General features: G+C 38.9%; 1 protein-coding gene and 1 pseudogene across 9 annotated transcripts in view; both read left to right on the top strand.

Annotated features, from left to right (window-relative positions):
- The first annotated feature begins 401 nt into the window (after positions 1-401).
- CASK (calcium/calmodulin dependent serine protein kinase) overlaps positions 402-21,804 on the top strand; it is a 507,330-nt gene continuing 485,927 nt past the window's right edge. For 8 of the 9 annotated variants that reach the window (XM_053579588.1, XM_053579590.1, XM_053579587.1 and 5 more), the window contains exon 1: positions 402-990. In XM_053579588.1, coding sequence (XP_053435563.1) covers positions 932-990 — 59 coding nt within the window. In that variant the 5' untranslated portion in view covers positions 402-931. The remainder of the gene's footprint in view (positions 991-21,804) is intronic. The other variant, XM_053579591.1, reaches the window with a different exon arrangement.
- On the top strand, positions 4,591-4,687 carry LOC128578787 (uncharacterized; annotated as a pseudogene).

Below are 21,804 nucleotides of genomic sequence, written 5' to 3'. Positions count from 1 at the left end.
GTGGCGGCTGGGCGCGGAGGTGACGGCTCCAACCAACCCCGCCTCCGCAGCTGCAGCCTTTGAGCCCCCCTTGCCAACCCCCAGCACCCTCTAGAATCCTGGCGCCCGCCCGCCTCCTCGCCGTGACGCAGCTCGCGTTGCGCGCATGCGCCGCTCAACTGGATTCTCTTTTCCCGGGCCACCGCCTCCCGACGGGCTGGAGTGGGCGGGGTCTGTGGTTCTGGAAGCCGCGCCGCCTAAGAGGGAGGAGGGCGTGTATGCGCGAGGCGGGTGCGCGCCGCTCTCGAGCGGGCCGGCTGCTGAGGCTGAGGGGAGGAGCAGAAGGCGGTGGCCCCGGCGGCCGCCCGCACAGAGCGCTAGTCCCGCGAAGCCCCCTCCCACTCCCCGGCGGGCGGCGGCAGGAGGAGGAGGAGGTAGAAGGAGGGAGCGTCTTTGCCGCCGCCTTCTGGTCCCCAGCGCCGATCTGCCGCCGCCACCTCCCTCCGCGGCGATCCTCACTCCGTGGTCCAGCCGCGGCCCCTCCAGTAGCCCGAGCTGCCCCGCGCCGCGCCAGAGCCGGCCTCCGGCTGAGGGAGCGGTCGCGGTCTCGCGGCCCGCGTGGGCTGACCAGCGGAGAGCGCGGCGCGGCGAGGTCCTCGAGGATCCTCACGCCGGGCAGAGCGGCCCGAGGAGCAGCGGGCGGGCGGGCGGCGCCGGGCCCGGGCCGCCCTCGCTCTAGCGCCCCGGCCCCGCCGCCCGCGCCGGGGCGGTCGCCTGCAGAGGAAGGCGCTGCAGTCTCCTGGCCTCGCGGCCCCACTCGAGAGTCCTCAGTACCGAGGGCTCGCGGATCCTGAGGGGAGGAGACGAGCCCGGGGCTGGGCATTGAGCTCTTGGGCGCCCCCACCCCTGTTTTCAGAGCCCTCCACGCTGCGGCCGCTGTCCCCTCCGGACCATGGCCGACGACGACGTGTTGTTCGAGGATGTGTACGAGCTGTGCGAGGTGATCGGCAAGTAAGTCTCCACGCGAGGGAGCAGGAGTGTGGAAAAATGCATTTCAGTGATGTCCGGGTCCTCCCGCACCCGCTCCGGGCCTGCCCCCTGCCCTCCCTCCCTTCCCTCTGCTTCCCTGGTCCTCCTCACCCTGGAGTATTTATAGACGTGTATCTGGATCTCCTACCAGGCGAGGGTCTGGGGTGTTCTTAGCGATCCATTGAGGCCAACGAGCCGAGGTTGGGCACCCTGTAAGGAGTGGGGCTGGCTGCCTGCATTTTATCTGACGGTTGCACAGGGACGTGGCAGAACCGATTTTATTGTTGCTTCCTGGGGGCAGTTGGGGTTATTGTTACCTTGCATGTACCATAGACAATTTATGAAAAGAGCTGCTTGCATTTCTTCCGCTTGCACGGAGAGAGAGAGAGCGCGCGAGAGCGAGCGCGAGCGCGAGAGCGTTCAGGGTTTTTAATTGTGGGGTGTGTGTCTATTGTGCAGGATATCAGACAGATGCCTTTGTGTTCACCCCATGCCCGGGTTGGAGGGGATCATTTAAGACGGGGTGCGTTCAGTTTCAGCAAATTCTCTCCGAGTGTTGACGAATGTGGGAAGAGTTGGGGGCATTCGAATTTTTAATACCTCGTTATGCAATGACTGTTCAATCAGTGCTCAAGGCTCCCCTCGACTGTTATTGGGATGGTGGTTAGCGTGGTAGAGCCGTCTGCTTTGAGTCACCGGGCTGGTCTAGAATATAGAACTGACAGTCCAAATGCTCATCCTTTCATCTGTGTTGTATAATTACGCTAGGGAAAAGCAGGGAATCAGATTAATCACAGTGCTGATTGAGAATTAAATCTGCAGTTCTTCATCTAATTGTCCATTCCTTAAATCTATTTTGAATAGTTTCCTTTTCATTCTTGTCAAACAATATTCCAAGCGCACAATCCTGCTAATTTGCTTGTGAGGGAAATGCTGGCAATCTGAACTTGATTTCCTAGCACAGCGTGTATTCTGTGGTTTTAGAAGTTGAAGAGATAAAATTTAAGAGCTATTTGTGTTTATTTAATAAGGATTGCTAGATAGCTACCATTGAAATATTTTACCTCTTTTTTTGGAAGCGGTGTTTTATTGTCTATTTTAAGGTCTGCAGTTGGGAAATGAAAGAAAGATCTTAGAGCAGTTGGCTCTACCTCTTTTAAGTTGTCTGCAGTACTTAATTTCAATTTTCGTGAGTGTTGATAACTAATTTTTTTCTCCCAATTTTTTTCTTCCATATTGAGGTGTTACAATGTTGTCTTACATGGTGAAATTGTGGGTAAAGCTTGCTACACACTTTACTCAGACCCATTTATAGAGGACATGTTACTCCTTGCCCCTATTGTTAGAAGACCAGCCTGTCTGCTAGGAGGATTTCCAAATGTGTCCTGGTAAAAGTGGTTGTGGAAGTGCTCTAGAGCAGCGCTGTCCAAAAGATATATAATGTGAGCCACATATGTAATTTGAAATTTTCTCGTAGCCACATTAATAAAGATTAAAGACAAATAAGGGCAATTAATTTTAATAAAATATTTTATTTAACCCAGTAGATCCAAACTATTATCATTTCAACATGTAAGCAATATAAAAATTATTAATGAGATTTTTACATCTTTTTTTACACTAAATCTTTGAAATTCAATGTGTATTTTACACTAATAGCACATCTCAATTCCTGACACTAAGCAAAATTTTCATCAGAATACTCATATTTAAGTTTCATAAAATTTGCATTCGTAAGAGTAGATTCACATACCCCAGTTGTTCCAAACATACTTAAAAGTTTTCCAATAACTGAATCAAATATTCTTTCTAAATGTAAATTAAAATTAAAATTGAATAAAATTAAAAATTCAGTACCTCAGTTGGAGTAATTTTAAGTGCTCAATAGCTATATGTGAATAGCATAGTTCTAAAGAAAAAAAAAGTATCAAAAATCTCCTTGGTCTCTTCATTTTCAGGAGTACCCAGTGAAGGTAAATTAGGTGTTTCCCAAAAACCTTCAAATGACTTACATGTGTGGGTGAATGATGTTTGTTACATCTTAGTTATAGCTGATGTAAATGAGCCAGCAAAGTCATAATTGGAAAATGTGAGATTAAAATGTTAATTATATTGTGATGATGGGAAATAACCATCATTGAATTAATTTTGGTAACTAGTTCTGATTCCTTAAGGTTTGGAAGGGTGATAATGTGATCCCTTTGGATATTGAAAAGAAGTGGTCAGCATTACACTAACACAGTCTTCTGCTGACTTATAATTGATAGATTTTTCAGAAAACATCCCTGGTAGAATTAAATTTCTTCTGTTTTAGAGCTGCATTATGAGGGAGAGCAAGCTAATTTTGAGGTGATGGGTACTTGATGGCTACGTTAACTAGCATGAATTGTGAAATCTCTCATTCATAACCTGCAAAATAAGACTTGGTCAGTACTATTTATAAAATGCTATTCCATGAAGTAAATGAATCCAAGGTAGCCTTATTGTTAAATAATGTAATGATAGTATTCCTCACCCTTTGTAAAGGTCAAAGGTTTCTCTGGTAAATTGTCTCCGTATATATATATCTGGAAGTTGAAATTAGCTTGAGATTTTTTTTTTTTGTAGAGATCTTGACAGCACACATCTTAACTTAGAATTTGTTCAATTCTGAATTTAAACCGGAAATGCGTTGAAGGTGTTATACTAAAAACCTTTTTGTTGATTTCTATCCAAGTTCTATGGAATTTTGATTTTCTGTTATACCAAACTAGCATCACAAGGTGTTTTTCACCACTGGGTCTTAATAGGTTTACCTTTTAACCAAAGTACTTTAAAATAGATTTCACCTTTCAAGACTAATTGACCACCCACTCGGCCTCCCACCCACCCCACTACTCACTCATCTACCATGAGGCCTTACATGGTAGCATAAATGAAAGTTCCAGTTTAATTTAGACCTTCCAGTGTTTTTTCTTTCCCCTTGGTTGAAACAACAGCTTATAGAGTTGAGATTTTTAGGTATAAGATCATTATTTGGAATGTTTTCTTTCCAGTAGCTTCAGCCTTTACCCTTGTTAAAGCTATCATTGAGAGAACATGTACCTGATTGTTATGAATATTGGGAGGATGCCATTTCTTTTTTTAAAAAATTAACACTCATTTTCCCTGTGTTTCTTATATTTGAAAATCTTGCAAAAACTCCTTTGAATGCCTAGTGTTTCTTTAACATTTTCCGTGTAACATCCTTCAAGTGACTGAAACAAATGTCCAATAATGGGACCTTATCATAGTCCCCAAACTTCTTGTCTTAGCAATGTAGCAATTACTGGAAAGGAAAGGCATTATGCAGATGCCAAATGACTAATTTTTGTGTCATGATCATTTACTGTATATTTTTTTCAAATTTGTAGTTTTATAGATAAGTGTAAAATCAGTAATAGTACATGAAGGAAATTTAAGAAATCAAAATTAAAGCATAGAAAAATGCCTGCTTTCTTGGTACAGCAGTGTCTGTGAAAGAGAATAGCAAAATGCGCACCATTTTCACCTTGTGTGGGCAGAACATTTGTCCTGGTATTTAGTAACCTGTGACTTCTGACTTTTCCTGCCCTGGTAGAACATATACTAAAATTGGAATGATGTAGCATGACCCCTGCTCAAGGATGACATGCAAGTTTGTGAGGCATGCTGTATTTGCTTACACCTCGAAAGCACTTAGATTTAATTACAGTTACTTATTTATGGGTCTCTCTACCTAGATAATAGGGAACTTCTTGAGGGTAGGGAATGTGTCTTACACATCTTTCTCCATCTTTCTGTTACAGTGCCTGCAATGTAAGTTGCTCATTAGCTATGGAATGAATTGAGTAGTTTTAATAAAATCTCATTAAAAGGGGAAAAAAAAGCATGTTTATCAACTTCAGAGCAATTACTATCCCAAAAGGCTGCATTAGTTTAAAGTAGTGATTCTCCACCTGGCTGCACATTAAAATCATCAGGGGAGCTTTTAAAAAAGATCAATGCCAGGGCCCTGTGACAGAGTAGTGAAATCAGAATCTCTGGGAATGAGTCCTGGTCACTGGTATTTTTTTTTTTTTAAGCTCTCTCTGATTCTAATTTACAGCTATGATTCAGAGTCATTGATATAAAACTTAGATTATGTACATGATATTTTGAGACTAGCTTTTCAGAGGCTTAAAATTTTTACAAAGTAGAATAAGCATTTTTTTCAATGTTCACCATCTCTAATTAGGGAAGTGCAAACCAAAATCACAATGAGATAACACCTAACTTCAGTGAGAATGGCTCTTATCAAAAAGTTCCAAAACAGCAAATGCTGGCATGGATGCGGAGAGAAAGGAACACTTGCACACTGTTGGTGGGAAATAGTTGTACTGCAAACTAGTACAACTTCTATGAAAAGTAGTGTGGAGGTACCTCAAAGAGCTAAAAGTAGACCTACCATTTGATCCAACAATCCCACTACTAGATATTTACCCAAAGGAGAATGGGACATTTTATCATAAAGATGTTGAGAGTTGAATGTTTATAGCAACACAATTCACAGTTGCAAAGATGTGGAAACACCCAAAGACCCATCAATACATGAGTGGATTAATAAAGTGTAGTATATTTATGCCATGGAGTACTACTCAGCCATAAAAAATGGTGATCTAATATCTTTTGTAACAACCTGGATGGAACTAGAGACCATTCTTCTAAGTGAAGTATGGCAAGGGTATAAAAGCAAACACCACATGTACTCAATACTAAATTGGAAGTAGTCAATCAGTGCTTATGTACACATATGGAACCAAAACTCAACAGGAATCAGGTAGGTGGGAGTAGGGGTTGGTTAATTCATACTTAATTCACAATATACACATTCTGGGTGAAGGGCACACTTGTAACTTTGACTTAAAATGTACACAAACAATATGTAACCAAAACATGTACCTCAGTAATGTTCTGAAACATTTTCTTAGAATAAGCATTTTTTTGGAAGGTATTGAAGCTAAAAGACTAAAATGTGGGTTTTATCTTCTATGCACTTGTATCTCTGAGTCTTGTATACGAATATAGTTTTAGCCTATGTTTGATTTCTTGAGCCTTTTAAGATCCACATTAATTTATGAAACTCATCTAATGCTAACATGGTGATTGGTGTTTGGAACAACACAGAACAAGGGTTGCTTCAATAATCGTTGATGATGGCTTTCTACTATAGTAGTGTGATTTAATATTAATAAATTTATCAGTTTAGTATGATTATGTTTGCATATATGCTGTTAAAAGAGTATGGTTAAGTTGCTTGTACACTTTAAATTCTCTACTTGTGATTTTAATAATGCTGTTAGCCAGAGAATTGAGTTAAATGAAGCCTTTATGTAAATACTGGATTAATAATTTGTAAAGTATATAATTCAGCATAGCAAAAAATTCAGCTTTGCCAATTTGTACTAATTACTATGGCTTTCATATATATTTAGCGATTTGGGTTTCTAGTACCATAGAGGGAATGTTCATCATGTTGGAGAATCTTTCCTAGAAATTTTAATTAGAAATTGCAGGTAAACTAGTTTTTAATGCTAGGTAAAGGTTAAGTGTGAGTCTGAAGGAACCAACAATTTTCCATAAATAAGTAGATGCTCCACGAAAGAAGTGTGTGATCACAGTGACAAGCCATGTATCAAGGTAAAAGAAGCAATTATCAGCTAAATTGTTGGTAGCCCAGAAAGAATCCAAGCCATGGTAGTTAAGATGCGTTTCCACAGAGAAAAAACTTGTTAAATACAGGATGTGGATTCCTACAAATGTCAGGCCTTATTGAGAGTAGGAAGCAGTGTTGATTCCTTATAATGGAGTTTGATACTGGGACCTTGGCAGTGGTGCGGGGTGGCAGTGTGTGTGTGGCGAGGGGTGGGGTGGTGGGGGGCAGGGCAAGCTCCTCTGTTGCTTTTCTGCATGTGCACAGCCTTCTCTGAGTCATTTCATAATTGTTTGACTTTCCAGTTAAATTTTTTACCTCTTCAGTAGAAGTACTGTATACTATTCATTCTTTCATCTGTTTCTGTTTTCTTTTTGTTTTTCCTCTTGAACGAAATATCAGCGTTTGTCCCCAAACTAATAAATCTATGTATTGTTTAGCAGTGGAAATATAGAATCTTGGCCATTAGTCCAAAATATGATTTGTTTTGGAACTTTCTCTATCCCTCTGACTTGCCAAGTTTTCCCTTCCAATTCCCCTGCCCCAGCAGTAGGAGTGGCTGATTAATTACTCCTACCTTGCCAAACCAGAAGTAATAAGGCTTCAGAGATGTTTGTTGGAGGTAGTGTGGAGTGGGGTGGTTTCCATAGGATAGTTATTCCTGTATCCTGTGATAAAAATACTGAAATTGTTCTTTCTGATTCTGAAAATCATGCACTGAGTGACAGCTGCTGAGTCTGTGCTTCAGCCAGTTCTGCATACTTAAATAGTCGAGAGACTGAGTTTCTGCTGCAGAGCAGGTACCTGACCCCAGCAAGCTGATGAGATATATTGCTCTCACATTTTTTGTTTTTATTTTTTAGCTGCAACTGACAGTGAAGATTCTAGAACCACCGAATGTGGCTCTGGATTTATGCTGCAGTGTTCAAGATGCTACAGAACCTGATCTTTCATTCTATCCCGGGGCCACTGTATTATTATTGATTATAGAACCAAACTCCATATAAGGAGAATTTCTAAACTAGGAATATTTCATTTCTGAAGCTGGTTTGACTTGAAGTTAATGTGTATTTCTAATTTTGAGATTTAATAATTTTGTATTACTTTCTATTTATTAACTAGTTTTATAAAGTAAATTATAAAAGTAATGATGCACATAGTAAATTTAAAAATATAAATGATACAAAGGTAAATAGTGAGTCTCTCTCCATTCTCCTACCAACCATATTCCCATTCTTTAGAGGTAACTAGTGTTCATTTTCTTGTATATTTTTCTGGAAGCTTTTGTTTCAAAGACAAGATGAGGTCATATTTTTACACTATACCGAACTATTCATTTTCCATTTAAAAATAGTATGTCTGATTATCTTTCCATATCCATCAATGTATCTGTCTCTATTTCCACTTCATCTGCTGCCCAGTATTTCATGATTGTTACTTTGGCTCTGGATTGAGTGCAAGCCATTTCTAATTGGACATTGCTGGAAATGCCAGACTGGAATTTGGAGGAGAGGTATGGATTGACAGTGAAGATTTGAGATTCACCTGTGTGGAAGTGAAACTGAATGAGTTCTTGGGGTTGCCTGAGCTGGGGGCTATGGTTTGGAGTATAATTCATAGAATTAGAAGAATAGGGATAGCTGGACAGTGCAGAAGTTTCAAAGTAGGGGGAAGATCCATAGTGTAAAATGTCAGTGCACTCTTCACCGCGGACCAAGAAAAGGTTGGCTGTAAGAGAGAGGCAATTTAAAGCACCTATCAAAAAGAATATAATGTTTAATATTCAGTTCATGGTATGTCTGAATAGCTAGGTCTGGCTTCTCTTTAAGGATGTTGGTAATTTTATACTACCTCTCTGTGAGTCTATCTCAAAACCAACATATTTAGGGTGAAAAAAGAAATTTTTTTTTTTCACTGTAATTGTGTTTTGCAGATTCTGATGGCTGGCTTTTAGGTAAAATCACTCGGTTTTCCTAAGATTAGGTCCTTTTCATTCCTGAGCTTATTCATGACTGTCAATTAAATAGAAGTCTTTCATGAAGTGACAAAGTAAATTTTAGATACTTGAAATTTACTTTAATTCCTTGGTATTTGTCAAACCATTGTTGTTTTCTTAAATCCATCCATTATAGGAAACATAATTGTTTCTTGCCTCAAGGGTTTTTGTCCACCTTGGATGAGTGTAATACTCTCCTCCCCTTTCACATCTCTCCTCCCTTCACCCCCTTACTAAATTTGTTCACTGGCTTTTTTAGTTGTCCACATCCATTCACAATAAGAAATGATTGCTTTATTGTTAAATGCAATTTTTTGATATTAGTAACTGCATGTTATCTCAGTTTCTTGTATTTTTTTAACTGGGCTTTTGCACATTCTTTTTATTTTTCAATCTTTTTGATTTAACTTTTTTTTTTTTTTGCTTTGTAACCATTGTTTTGAGTATTTGAGTTATTTTCAGGTAGGAATGATGATTGTTCACTTCCACGCCCCCTTCTTTGGTGTAGTTTACTATACAAAATATACTATGTTGAGTCTGTATTTCAGACTTTTAACCCTGAGTTTAGAGTACTTTGGAATATTTAAATCTAGGATGGATGTATACTGTATTACCATTTAAGAATGCAATTAAAAAAATAAAAATGCAATTTTTAATGTTTTATTAAATTAAATGGCCATGATGTTTCTAGCCCTGCTATGTATGCAGATTACCATTATACTACCACTATTTTATAGACTCTACTTTGTGTTTTTAGGAAACATCATAGATATTCATCTTTTCTGCTTACCCTTGATAAAGAATTTCCCCTAAACATATGGATCATTATTGCTTTGTGGCTTGTAAGGCAGCCTTAAGATCTGATCTGGTAACCTTTGGGTACAGTGTGGCCATTTTCTCCTTATTTATAGAAAGAATGATAGCTGCTTCACAAGCCATTTGCATGGATTGGTGATTGTTAAGTGCAGCATAAGTATGTTTTATTTCTAAAATGTCTCTGAGATACTTAAATTACTTCTGGCAGTTATGTACCGAAGTTTCAACAATTTCTAAGTATGCTCTTTCTCAGTCTTAACATAGGCTCTATTACATAAATAATATGGTGAAATGAACATTCTTTTCTACCATGTGTATAAAATCATTAGTCACACTTTTATTCATTTGTTAATTTATTCATTCATTTCTAGCTATACATCCCTGGCTGGGCAAGTTAGTTAACTTCTCTGAGTCTCAGTTTCTGTATCCATAAGATAAGGGTGATAGTATATACCTTGCAGGTTGTTGTGACAACTGAATAACATGATCTATGTAAAATGTCTAAAGGTTGTTATTATTTGAATCGCCATTATCTTCATTATTCACCAAACATTGAGCTCTCTGGCTTCAAGGAGCTCAGTTGACTTATTCACAGCCTATGTCCTCTGCATATGGTAACCAGCATATAGTAAGTACTCTGGTCAGTAGCTGTTGAATGAGTGTGTTAAGTGAGAAGTCCAGAGACTTGTGACCACCTAGTATGAGAAAGAAGTTGGGGAAATTTTTACAAAGGTGATGAGGCTTGAATGGTTTGTTGGTCTTCCCCTTGGGTAACTCACTTATTTAATCTTTTTAGGCCTATTTCCTCATTTATAAAAAGGAGTGGAGGAATACAGGTAAGGAAAAAATAAAGAAATCTTAAGGTTTAAAAAATATATTTAAGAGGGCTTTGTGTCTTAAAAAAAACTGTCATTGCTTCTATGTACATAGGAAAGATAGTATTCTTTGAGTGTATGGATTTTCATAATTAGTTGCAAGTCTGTTCTAGATCATAATTTTGTAATGTGAAAAGTGCCAAAGGTTATGTTTAAAGAGAGAATTCTTTTTTTTTTTTTTTTTTGGAGACAGAGTTTTACTATGTCGTTCTCAGTAGAGTGCTTTGACGTCGCAGCTCACAGCAACCTCTAACTCTTGGGCTTAAGTGATTCTCTTGCTTCAGCCTCCCAGTAGCTGAGACTACAGACACAGATACTACTACTACACCTGCCACAACACCTGGCTAGTTTTTTGTTGCAGTTGTCTTTGTTGTTTAGCAGGCCCAGGCCAGGTTTGAACCCACCTGCCTTGGTGCATGTGGCCGGCACCCTAACCACTGAGCTACAGTGCTGAACCTAAAGAGAGAATTTTGTATCGTACCTCTTGTCTTTGCTTGCGTATGGACATTTGATGATTAATTAATTGTTCATAATGTGAAATTTGAGAGCTAAGAAAAGAGAAATCCCAGAATGTATATATAAGAAACAGTCGTATATTGTATTTATGAATATTATAGTGGTCTTTTATGTAACTTCCCCAAATTGTATTATGAAAGAGTCTAAAGTTGTAGTCTCTATTATGATTGGGCACTAAATCTAAATTACCTAACCCCATAGAATAGCATTTCTCTGTCAGTACCATGCGCTAACCAGTTGTGCCACTGGAGCACTATAGAATAGCATTTCATCTATTAGGTCATGTCACATCATCAAATGTAAGAATGATCATATTAGAACTGAGTGGTTGGTTTATTTAGATCACTGCTATGGAATTATTTCTTAGGTTGGCTTCAGAGGGTGGTAAAAGGCATCTTTTCCTATGATAATTCTTGGACAGTATTATTTATTGCATTGTTTAGGTCAGAAGTTTTTGCTGACTTCCATCTGAGCCATTAATTCAAAAGCAGAATAGTCAGCATTTATTTATATAGAATCTCTGTTGGTCTTCTTAGGCTTAATATCATCCTAACTGGGTTTTTGTCCCAGCAGTATAATGTGGCATTGAATTTGAGATTATCTTTTTAATAAATAATATTTTTCTCTTTAGTAACTTGTAAAATAATTAGATACTTATAAAACATGCAAGAAGCTGTTTTCACTGAGGACTTCCTTTATATTTCATATACATTTTAAAAAATTGTTACTGGAATATTCAGATCATAGATTAGAGTGAGAATAATTATCTCACAAAATCAACATATATAATATTTTTAAAAGTATGCTAATAATGGAAAAAACCTCTACCAACCGTACATATATATTATAGGCAATGCTTTTAAAAATAAAAACAAAACATTTTCCTCTTATGGATATGAAAGTGATTTGTGTAAATATCTGTTCAGATAAAAACACTTTCATTATCATTATAGCATAAAGAGCCTGGAAATCTGGAGAGGGAGCATTCTAGGCTTGCTGTTCTACTTTTTGGATTATCTACCATTAATATTTCTCTCATTGCTGAATGTTTCTATTATACTGCTATATCATCACAGTTCCATAATCTATGACCCACTTGCGCTAATGGTAGAGTGGGCTTTAAATTGACATCTGATTAAATTTTAGACTTGACTGGGTAGCTTTAGAATTAATTAGGCCCATGAATAAAAATATGAACTTGAAAATCTTACTAGAATGATATTTTTTCCTGTGAAGACACATTCAATAGACATAGCCCTAAAAAGATATGTGTAAGTTGGATTTGAAAAATTCAATTTAAGACTTACTATGAGAAAAGATATTTTAAGGAAAAAATTTTAAATAATTTGTGTGATATCACCATTTATTTGTTTTCTTCAGTTTTTTCATCTTATAAAAGGAGGCTAGTGATGTCTATATTATCTACCTCATGGGATTCTTATGAATATAAAATGATACAATCCTTTAAAAGTTTTAAACTACCTTGTATTTTTTAAATTTTTAAATTTTTAATTACTATGTATATGTAACAATTGTGTATCTGTAACAATTATGTAGGGTATGTGTGATGTTTTGATACAGACATACAATGAATTAATCAAGTCAGGATAATTGGGGTACCTTATATATATTATTATTTTTATTTTGTTGAAATGAAGTACTTCTAATTAGAAATAGGATTTGCTGAATTTTCTTTAATTTTACAAGAGTCATTTATCTTTGTCTTAAAACTCGTCTTATTTTCTTGTTTAATTTATAGATTTTAATACTTCTCAACTCTTTGTAGGACTTAGAATAAGTTAGGTAAAAATGTTAAATAAAGAGATTTGGGGATGAATTACGTTTATTTTACTAATGAGGGGAATGATAAATTTACACTGACATCAAAGTGAAGAAAAGGTCTGGGCTAGTATTTTTCCCAGCTCCTCTTTAAATTATTTAATTTTGTTTGAGCTTTGATGTTTGGAACTTACTACCCGTGACAAATGTTTGTGGCCAAACAGATGGGACTTTGACAGTTACTTAAAATGGTGAACATCCTTTTTTTAGTCAGTAAGGTCTAGATTAGTTGTTCTCAAAGTGTAGATCTTTTCCTAAGCAGTAGAAACAGCAGCAGCAGCATCTGGGAACTTGTTACCCCGTTTCCCCGAAAATAAGACATCCTCCGAAAATAAGACCTACTTACAGGAAAGATAAGACGTCCCCTGAAAATAAGACCTAGCGCATCTTTGGGAGCACACCTTAAAATAAGACACTGTCTTATTTTTGGGGAAACAGGGTAGAAAACCAGATTCTCAGGCTGCACCCTGGTTTACAAGATCAGTAGCTCTGGGGAGGGGACTCTGCTCTCTCCGTTTTAACAAGCCCTCCAAGGGGATTCTGGGGCACACTAAAGTTTGGGAACCACCAGCTTAGAATTGTAGATCAGGAAACTATGGCCCGTAAACCAAATTCAACCTACTGCCTATTTTTATAGGTATTTGGAAGACAGCCATGCTCATTTGTTTAGGTATTGTCTGTGGCCGCTTTCATGGTATAGGGCAGAGTTGAATAGTTGAGTAGTTGCAACAGAGACCATATGGCCCACAACGCCTCAACTATTTATCATCTGGCCCTTTACACAAAAAGCTTGCCCATCCCTGTTCGAGATGAAGCCTTAGTGCTATTTTCTTGCCCATAGTTGTGAACTGCGAACGCTAAAATCATTAGGTAAACACTTGTGTTTGCCTTTACACCTGACCCTCCTATTTCTACAGACTCATTCTTTTGTCTGATATCAAATTATTAACTCACTGACCAGAGTCTTGTGAATGAGACTAATATGCTACTGTACCCTTTTCTTTTCTGTTTGATAATAGTGGTAGCCTGTTTAACAATTCTGTGACCTTTCCTCACTGATTCTGTGCTAGTATGTCTTTGGTTTTTCTATACTCTAGCATAATCTAATTTAATCATCTGTTATAATCTTAATTTCTCCCAATTCTTACTGCCTCTTTACTTCTTCAAGAGAAAACACATCTTGTGTTTGTTATGTTTAGAAATTCATGGGCATATGCTGGGCAATCTTAGAATGCTTACTGGGAGAGTTTTTATTAGCCTTCCCATGTCCAAGGATGGCTATTTCTATCCATAGTTGGAATGTCATATTACACTCTGGATTTTCCTTTGTACTTGCTCTCAGCTGTTAAAGTAACTTGTGGTCAGCTTTGTATAAAATACAAGAACTGAATTTTATCATTCTTCATGCACTTGGACTCTTTCTACCTTTACCACTGAAGAAAGTATAATAGCTTTTGAAAGAAAGGCCTTCTCGTAGTCTCCATTGGCTCTAGTAATGAGTGAGATCAGGCACAAGTGTTATTTCTGCCATTGTGATTGAATTGGTTGTATTTTTCCTTATATGACTGATGTTTTAAGTTAGAAAACATGACTTGACCAAATGATATTGGGCTATATTGCTGGTGAGTTTGTGTGGTCCATGATTTCTTTCACTTTAGTGGGGAATGCTGGGTAAGAAACAGAAAATAGTGAGTCAATTTGCAACTGGAAATGATTAAGTTAGACATTTCGTTTAGGCTTTCTCAATCAACTTAATTCATACCTTCTGTACTCCTTACTCATCCCAGAGGCAAGGTACAATGAGAGAAAGTCAAGAAAAGGCCAGCCCTCCAAGTGTGGCTACTTAGGTTTATTGCCAAAAGCAACCTATCTATAGGAAAATTTGGGCTTTACTGTTTTCTGCAACATAGTGTTGGAAATGCAATGTTTTAAAAATTAAATTGATATTTATAGTGGTGAATAAAATGTGAACCCTGTAAAAGAGAGCAGTGTTATTGTCCCAGCCAGCATGATAGCCACCCACATGAATCATCTGAACAGCCTCATCATTTCTATTTTATCTACCTGAAATAGGGGTCAGGGATAGGTGATGATGAAAGCTTGCGAAATCATGCCACACTTCATGCAAGAGAAATGCTGTGGTAACTCTGTGTTGTCCTTCCCTAGTGTGCCTAGGAGTTTGGGACAGCCCCACAGAACTGGAGGTAAGCTTTAATAATTCCCCCTTGGTTCTTTGGCAGCTGGCTGTGTTTGGGAGCCGGATGCTACTTCCAGAGTAGCAACTGTTATAGACAAGTTCTGCCAAATGTTTAGATTTTGAGCCATTTAAAAGGCTATAATGTTCAGATTCAAAATTTCTTAGTAAGCAGGAAGTGTCATTTAAGTGTACTTACGCCGTGGTATTGGATAAAGTTCATTATGAAGGTCTCCATGTGACATAAACTATAGGAGCTTGTGTACTTTAAAAACCATGTATTACTTTAATATATATGTATATAATTCTTTAGGTCAGGATTCTCGACTGTCAAAGTCATTGCTTTATCTTTACAACCTAGGATAGTGTCTGGTACACAGTAAATATTCAGTATGTAGTTGAACCAATTCAAAGGAGAGGAAGTGGCTGAACACTTTAGAGAAGATAAAATTTATGACCTTAATGCACGAAGTTAGGTTTTCATATTTTCTTCTTGTACTAACAAATGTTTTGCTGCTTCAAAGTCATCTACTTCTCATGTTTCTTTGAGATAGGTTCATAGATTTAGAATCATACAGTGTACATTGAACATAGTAATGAAATCCCTGAAGTTCCACTACTATGGAATATTTAGTTTCCCTAGGTGAGATCTATAAGATCATTGCTAAAATTAAACCAGATGAAGAAAATAAGTTTCTAATATTGAAATAGAGAATTTTATTTATTTATTTATTTTTTTTTAAATTTTTTTATTAAATCATAACTGTATACAATGATATGATTATGGGGCATCATACACTCACTTCATAAACCATTTGACACATTTTTATCACAGTGGTTAACATAGCCTTTCCGGCGTTATCTCAGTTACTGTGCCAAAACATTTACATTCTACATTTACCAAGTTTCGCATATTATAGGGGTATTTGCGAAACTTGGTAAATGTAGAAATAGAGAATTTTAGAGTAAAATGATTAACTGGCTTACATTATCCACAATTATTTCCTCATTTATAAAGTGGAGACAGTAGAATCTACCTGATAGGCTTGCCATAAAGATTAAAAGAGATGGTGAGTATGAAGTCCTTGGAGCCTTACAAGTGCTCAATACACAGGTTGTTTTCATTGTCAATAGTGATTTTTGAGAGCTTCCTAAGTGCCAAGCTCTGTGCCAGGCGCCTCCTCCTTCCAGATGTTACACTGATTCCCCTTTCCCCTCTCTTTGTTGGCTAACTCATGGTTCCATCTGGGGCATCCAGGGTGAGTCATGAGGCTAGGCTTGGCCTTCAGTCACCTAGCCAGTCCCACTTGACCTTAAGCAAAGGGAAGATGAATCCTGCCATCTGTCTGATATTCTAGCAAGTATTGAGATGGAGTTATTTTAGGTTAATTAAAATTAAATGAATCTACAAATTTATTGAACAGACATTTCTCCAAAGAAGATTTACAAGTGGCTGATAAATACATGAAAAGGTACTCAGCATCAAGTCATTTTAGAAGCACAAATCAAAACCATAATGCGGTATCACTTCACACATACTCAGGATGACTAGAATTAAAAAAATGGACACTTAACAAATACTAGCAAAGATGTGGAGAAATTGGATCTATCATACATTGCTAGTGGAAATGTAAAATGTTGTAGCCACTATGGTAAACACACTGGTAGTTCCTCAAATGTTAGCATTTCCATGTGACCCAGCAATTCTGTTCTTAGGTACATACGTAAGAGAATTGAAAACATATATTAACACAAAATCTTATACATGAACATTCATAGTAGCATTTCATAATAGCCAAAAGATAGAAACAATTCCAACGTCCATTGATGGATGAATGTATAAACAAAATATGGTTGTTGCACACAATGCAATATTATTTAGCTGTAAAAGGAATTTAAGTATGGGGCAGTACCTGTGGCTCAGTGGGTAGGGCACCAGCTCCATATACTGAGGGTGGTGGGTTTGAACCCAGACCCGGCCAAACTGTAACAACAACAACAAAATAGCCAGGTGTTGTGGTGGGCACCTTTAGTTCCAGCTACTAGGGAGGCTGAGACAAGAGAATCGCTTAAGCCCAAGAGTTGGAGGTTGCTGTGAGCTGTGGCGCCCTGGCACTCTACCGAGGGTGACAAAATGAAACTCTGTCTCAAAAAAAAAAAAAAGAATTTAAGTATGGATACATACTGCAACATGGATTAACTTCACATCATGCTAAGTGAAAGAAGCCAGACACAAAAGACCATATATTGTATGATTTTACTTGTAAGAAATGGCCAGAATAGATAAGTCTATTGGGACAGAAACTAGATTAGTGGTTACTAGGGAACGGGGGGAGAAGAGGATGGGCAGTGACTGCCAACAGGTATAGGGTTTCTTTTTGAGTGTATTAAAATGTTCTGGAATTAGATAGTTTTCTCTGATAGAGGCACAACTTTGCAAATATACTAAAAACCATTAGATTGTATACTTTAAAAGGATCAACTTATGGTATGTGAATTTGACATATGGTATGTGAATGGACAGCACAGATTTTGAACATTTTCATTATCACAGAAAGTTCTACTAGCACTGAGTCTGAGCAAAAATAAATAAATAAATAAATAAGGCTCACAATCTAAAAAGCAGAGACTGGAAGACATTTATGCTTTGAAGAAATGTTACTTATGGGTACTTTTAGTCTTTGTTGCCTTCTGACTATTCCACTGGGAGTCCCCAAAACTACTTTTGTTTCATTCTCAAAACAAATGCACGTGGTAGGTACTGTTATACTCACATTTTATAAATGGATTAATTCTGACTTTGCTGAGCTTTAAGAGTTTTGCATAGTGAGTGCAGAGCCAAGTTTCTAACCTAGGTACTTAACCTCTATGTTACATTGTTTGCCTCTGTTGATAGTATTTGGTTTTTTTACCATACATCCTCCACTTCCACTTTGTCACTGGCCCAAATGCGTAGTTCTTTTTATGCCATAGCAGATGCTAGTCTTCCCTTCTCCTTTGCCCTCTCCCAACACTAGTGTGTGCATGTGCGCATACTTACTGGCCCCACTTACCTGAAAGTACAGTGCAAATATCTCTGTCTTTGTGAAGCTGTTACATACCCTTAGCAGCATTTTTTCTGTCTTTCCATTTCTTTAGTTATAAGTATTTCCAAAGTTAAAAGGTATTTATCCACTAAGGAAACAGTTATGTCAAATCAGGCAGTTTGGGGGGCTATTATCTCACCTGGTTAAGGTTGCTTAGTGTCCCAAGATGTAAGCGGGAATGCTGACTAGATTCTTGTTTGTCACATTGTGACACATTGAACCCTGCTGTGACACATTCATAGCCTGCTGTGTTGGTGACTGTAACAAGGAAGTGGTCTTTTAGTCCAGGCCCTTGGCTTCAATTTATATATTGCCTTCTTTCTACTAACAAGCGTCTTCAATCCCACCCCTTACTGCTATAATACATAACTGAACTTTGCATTTCTTTGCCTGTTGATGTATTTTTCTGCTTAGACTCTTTGAATTAGATGCAATACTGCAATGTTTTTTTTTTTAGTTTTGTTTTTGTTTTGTTTTTTTTTTTTTGTAGAGACAGAGTCTCACTTTATGGCCCTTGGTAGAGTGCCGTGGCGTCACACGGCTCACAGCAACCTCCAACTCCTGGGCTTAAGCGATTCTCTTGCCTCAGCCTCCCGAGTAGCTGGGACTACAGGTGCCCGCCACAACGCCCAGCTAATTTTTTGATTGCAGTTCAGCCGGGGCTGGGTTTGAACCCACCACCCTCGGTATATGGGGCCGGTGCCTTACTGATTGAGCCACAGGTGCCGCCCAATACTGCAACGTTTTTATATTTTTCCTTTCACAGAACTTTTTTTAAAAAATTATTTCAGGTTAAGGGAGGGCACAGAGAATTAGGTTACATTGTTTGCATTTGTTAGGTAAAATCCCTCTTATAATTGTGTCCTGCCCCCAGGAGGTGTGTCATATACTGTAACATTGTGCCCTTTAAGTGGGAGTACCCCTGTTCCCTTCCCTCCTCCCCTCTCCCTTGTCTCCCCGCTCCCTCCTTGAATTGATGTGAGTTTTTCTCTTATGTGAGTATGTATTAGATCGTCTACTGGCTCCATATTAGAATTGAGTACATTGGAGTCTTCTTTTTTTTTTTTTTTAATTTAGACAGAGTCTCACCTTGTCACCATTGGTAGAGTGCTGTGGCGTCGTAACTCACAGCAACCTCAAACTCATGGGCTTAAGTGATTCTCTTGCCTCAGCCTCTCTAGTAGCTGGGACTATAGGTGCCTGCCACAACACCTGGCTATTTTTGTTTGTTTGTTTGGTAGGCCTGGTCCGGGTTTGAACCCACCAGCCCTGGATCATGTGGTTGGCATCCTAACCACTGAGCTACGGGCGCCTAGCCAGTACATTGGATTCTTGCTTCTTCATTCTTAAGATACTTTACTAAGAAGAATATGTTCCACCTCTATCGAGGACAGTACAAAAGATGTATAGTCTCCATCTTTTTTTTTTTTTAATTTTTTTATTAAATCATAACTGTATACAATGATATGATTATGGGGCATCATACACTCACTTCACAAACCATTTGACACATTTCCATCACAGTGGTTAACATAGCCTTTCCGGCGTTATCTCAGTTACTGTGCCAAAACATTTACATTCTACATTTACCAAGTTTCGCAAATACCCCTGTAAGATGCACCACAGGTGTGATCCCACCGATTCCCCTCCATCTTTTGTAATGGCCGAATAATATTCCATGATGTACATAAATAAAATTATTAATATTTTTTTTGAGACAGAGTCTCACTATGTTGCCCTTGGTAGAGGGCTGTGGCATCACAGCTCACAGCAAACTCCAACTCTTGGGCTTAAACGATTCTCTTGTCTCAGCCTTCTGAGTAGCTGGGACTACAGGCGCCTGCCACAATGCCCGGCTATTTTTTGTTGCAGTTGTCATTGTTTTAGCTGGCCCCGGACTGGGTTTGAACCTGCCAGCCTTGGTGTATGTGGCTGGCACCATAACCACTGAGCTACAGGTGCCGCCAATAAAATTCTTAATGATAAAAAGAGTTTATCAAATCTTGAAGCTCTTTCATTGTTTTGTGTTACTCTGAGGTCATTTTGTTCTAACGTTATGCTAACATCAGTTTATTATCTGGTTTTGGTAGAGTATAAGTTCCTGTAGTTTCCTATGGAAACTTTCAATAGGAACTGAATTTTGGAGACTCTATGTAATAGGCTGAATACTGACCCCTAGAGATGTCCATGCACTACTTACTAGAACCTGTGAATATGTTTACCTTACATGCTAAAAGTGTCTTTGCTGATATGATTACATTAAAGGTTTTGAGATAGGGAGATTATCCTGGACTATTTGAGTGGGCTCCATTTAATCATAAAGGTTCTTATAAGAGGGAGGAAGGAGGATCAAAGTCTGTAAAAGGAGATAGGACAGTGAAATCAACCACATGTGGAGTGATGCACTTCGAAGAGGGAGGAAAGAAGTCATAAGTCAAAGAATGCAGGAAGCCACTAGAAGCTGGGAAAGGCTGGGAAACTGATTTTCCCCTGAAGCCTCTAGAAAATGTAGCCAACACCTTGATTTTAAACTTCTGACCTCCTGAACTATAAGAGAATAAATTGGTGTTGTTTTAAGGCACCAAGTTTGTGATATTTATTACAACAGCAATAAAGAACTATGAATACACCATGTATAAAAATGTTTTTTTTTTTGGCCGGGGCTAGGTTTGAACCCGCCACCTCCGGCATATGGGACCGGCGCCTTATTCCTTGAGCCACAAGCGCCGCCCTATAAAAATGTTTTTATTATGGCCTTTGCATTGGTAGATTATACAGTGTGTCCATAAACTTTGTGTGTAGTTTACTATGTTAAACTATTTTAAATTGCACATGAACTTTATGTCTATCTTATAAGTTATTATATCTTTAAGCCAGCCCCTGTAGCCTCAGATACCAGATCAGTCCCTGTAGTCCCAAGCTCCAGTAGACTCAGGACCCAGGCTCACCCCAGCAGACCCAGCCTTATCGAGGTGGATCCAGGTGTCAGGACCATCCCTTTGGGCTCAGGATCCAAGCCCACCCCTTGTTGAGTTAGGCTCCAGACCTGCCCCTGCAGACCCAGGTTCCATGCCCACTTCTACAATCCTAGACACCAGTTCTAGCCCCCTTGCATCCAGGTGCCAAATTCATCCTAGCATAAGGCCAGCTCCTGAAGGATCAAAGTCAAGGCCCAACCCAACCTTGGGTCAATCCTCATGGACCCTAGATTCATGCTGACTCCTATGAACACATGCTGACTCCTCCTTCTCTGTGTGACTAGTCAACAGGCCTACCCCAGTGGACCTTGGAACCAGACCAGCCCCAACAGACCCATGATCCAGGCCCACTCTAGCATACTCAAGCCCTGGGCCTGCCCCAGTGCACCCAGGCTCTAGGTTAGCCTGATTGAGAACTCCAGCAGCAAATCCAACTGCCAGACAGCCCTCTCAGAATTTCTGGATGGGCTGACTAGTGAAAGGTGTTCCCTGCCAAAACCAGTCTGTAAAGACTGCATCTTCTTATTTCCTCAAATGGGTAGAGCCTTAACAGTAGGCCACAAAGAGCATGGAAAATCAGGGAAACATGACACTACCAAAGCAACAAAATGAAGTATGAGTAATCAGTCATGAAGAAATGGATATCTAGGAATTGACTGATAAAAACTTTAAAATAATTGTCTTAAAGAAGTTCAGTGATAGCTCAGCACCCGTAGCTCAGTGGTTAGGGCAACGGCCAAATGCACCGGGGCTGATGGGTTCAAATCTGGCCTTGGCTTGCCAAACAACAAAGAAAATAGCCGGGTA

Source organism: Nycticebus coucang, chromosome X (genome assembly GCF_027406575.1).
Source record: "Nycticebus coucang isolate mNycCou1 chromosome X, mNycCou1.pri, whole genome shotgun sequence".
Lineage (NCBI taxonomy): Eukaryota > Metazoa > Chordata > Mammalia > Primates > Lorisidae > Nycticebus > Nycticebus coucang.
Note: the sequence above shows the minus strand (reverse complement) of the source record. Positions and strands in the feature narration are given on the sequence as shown.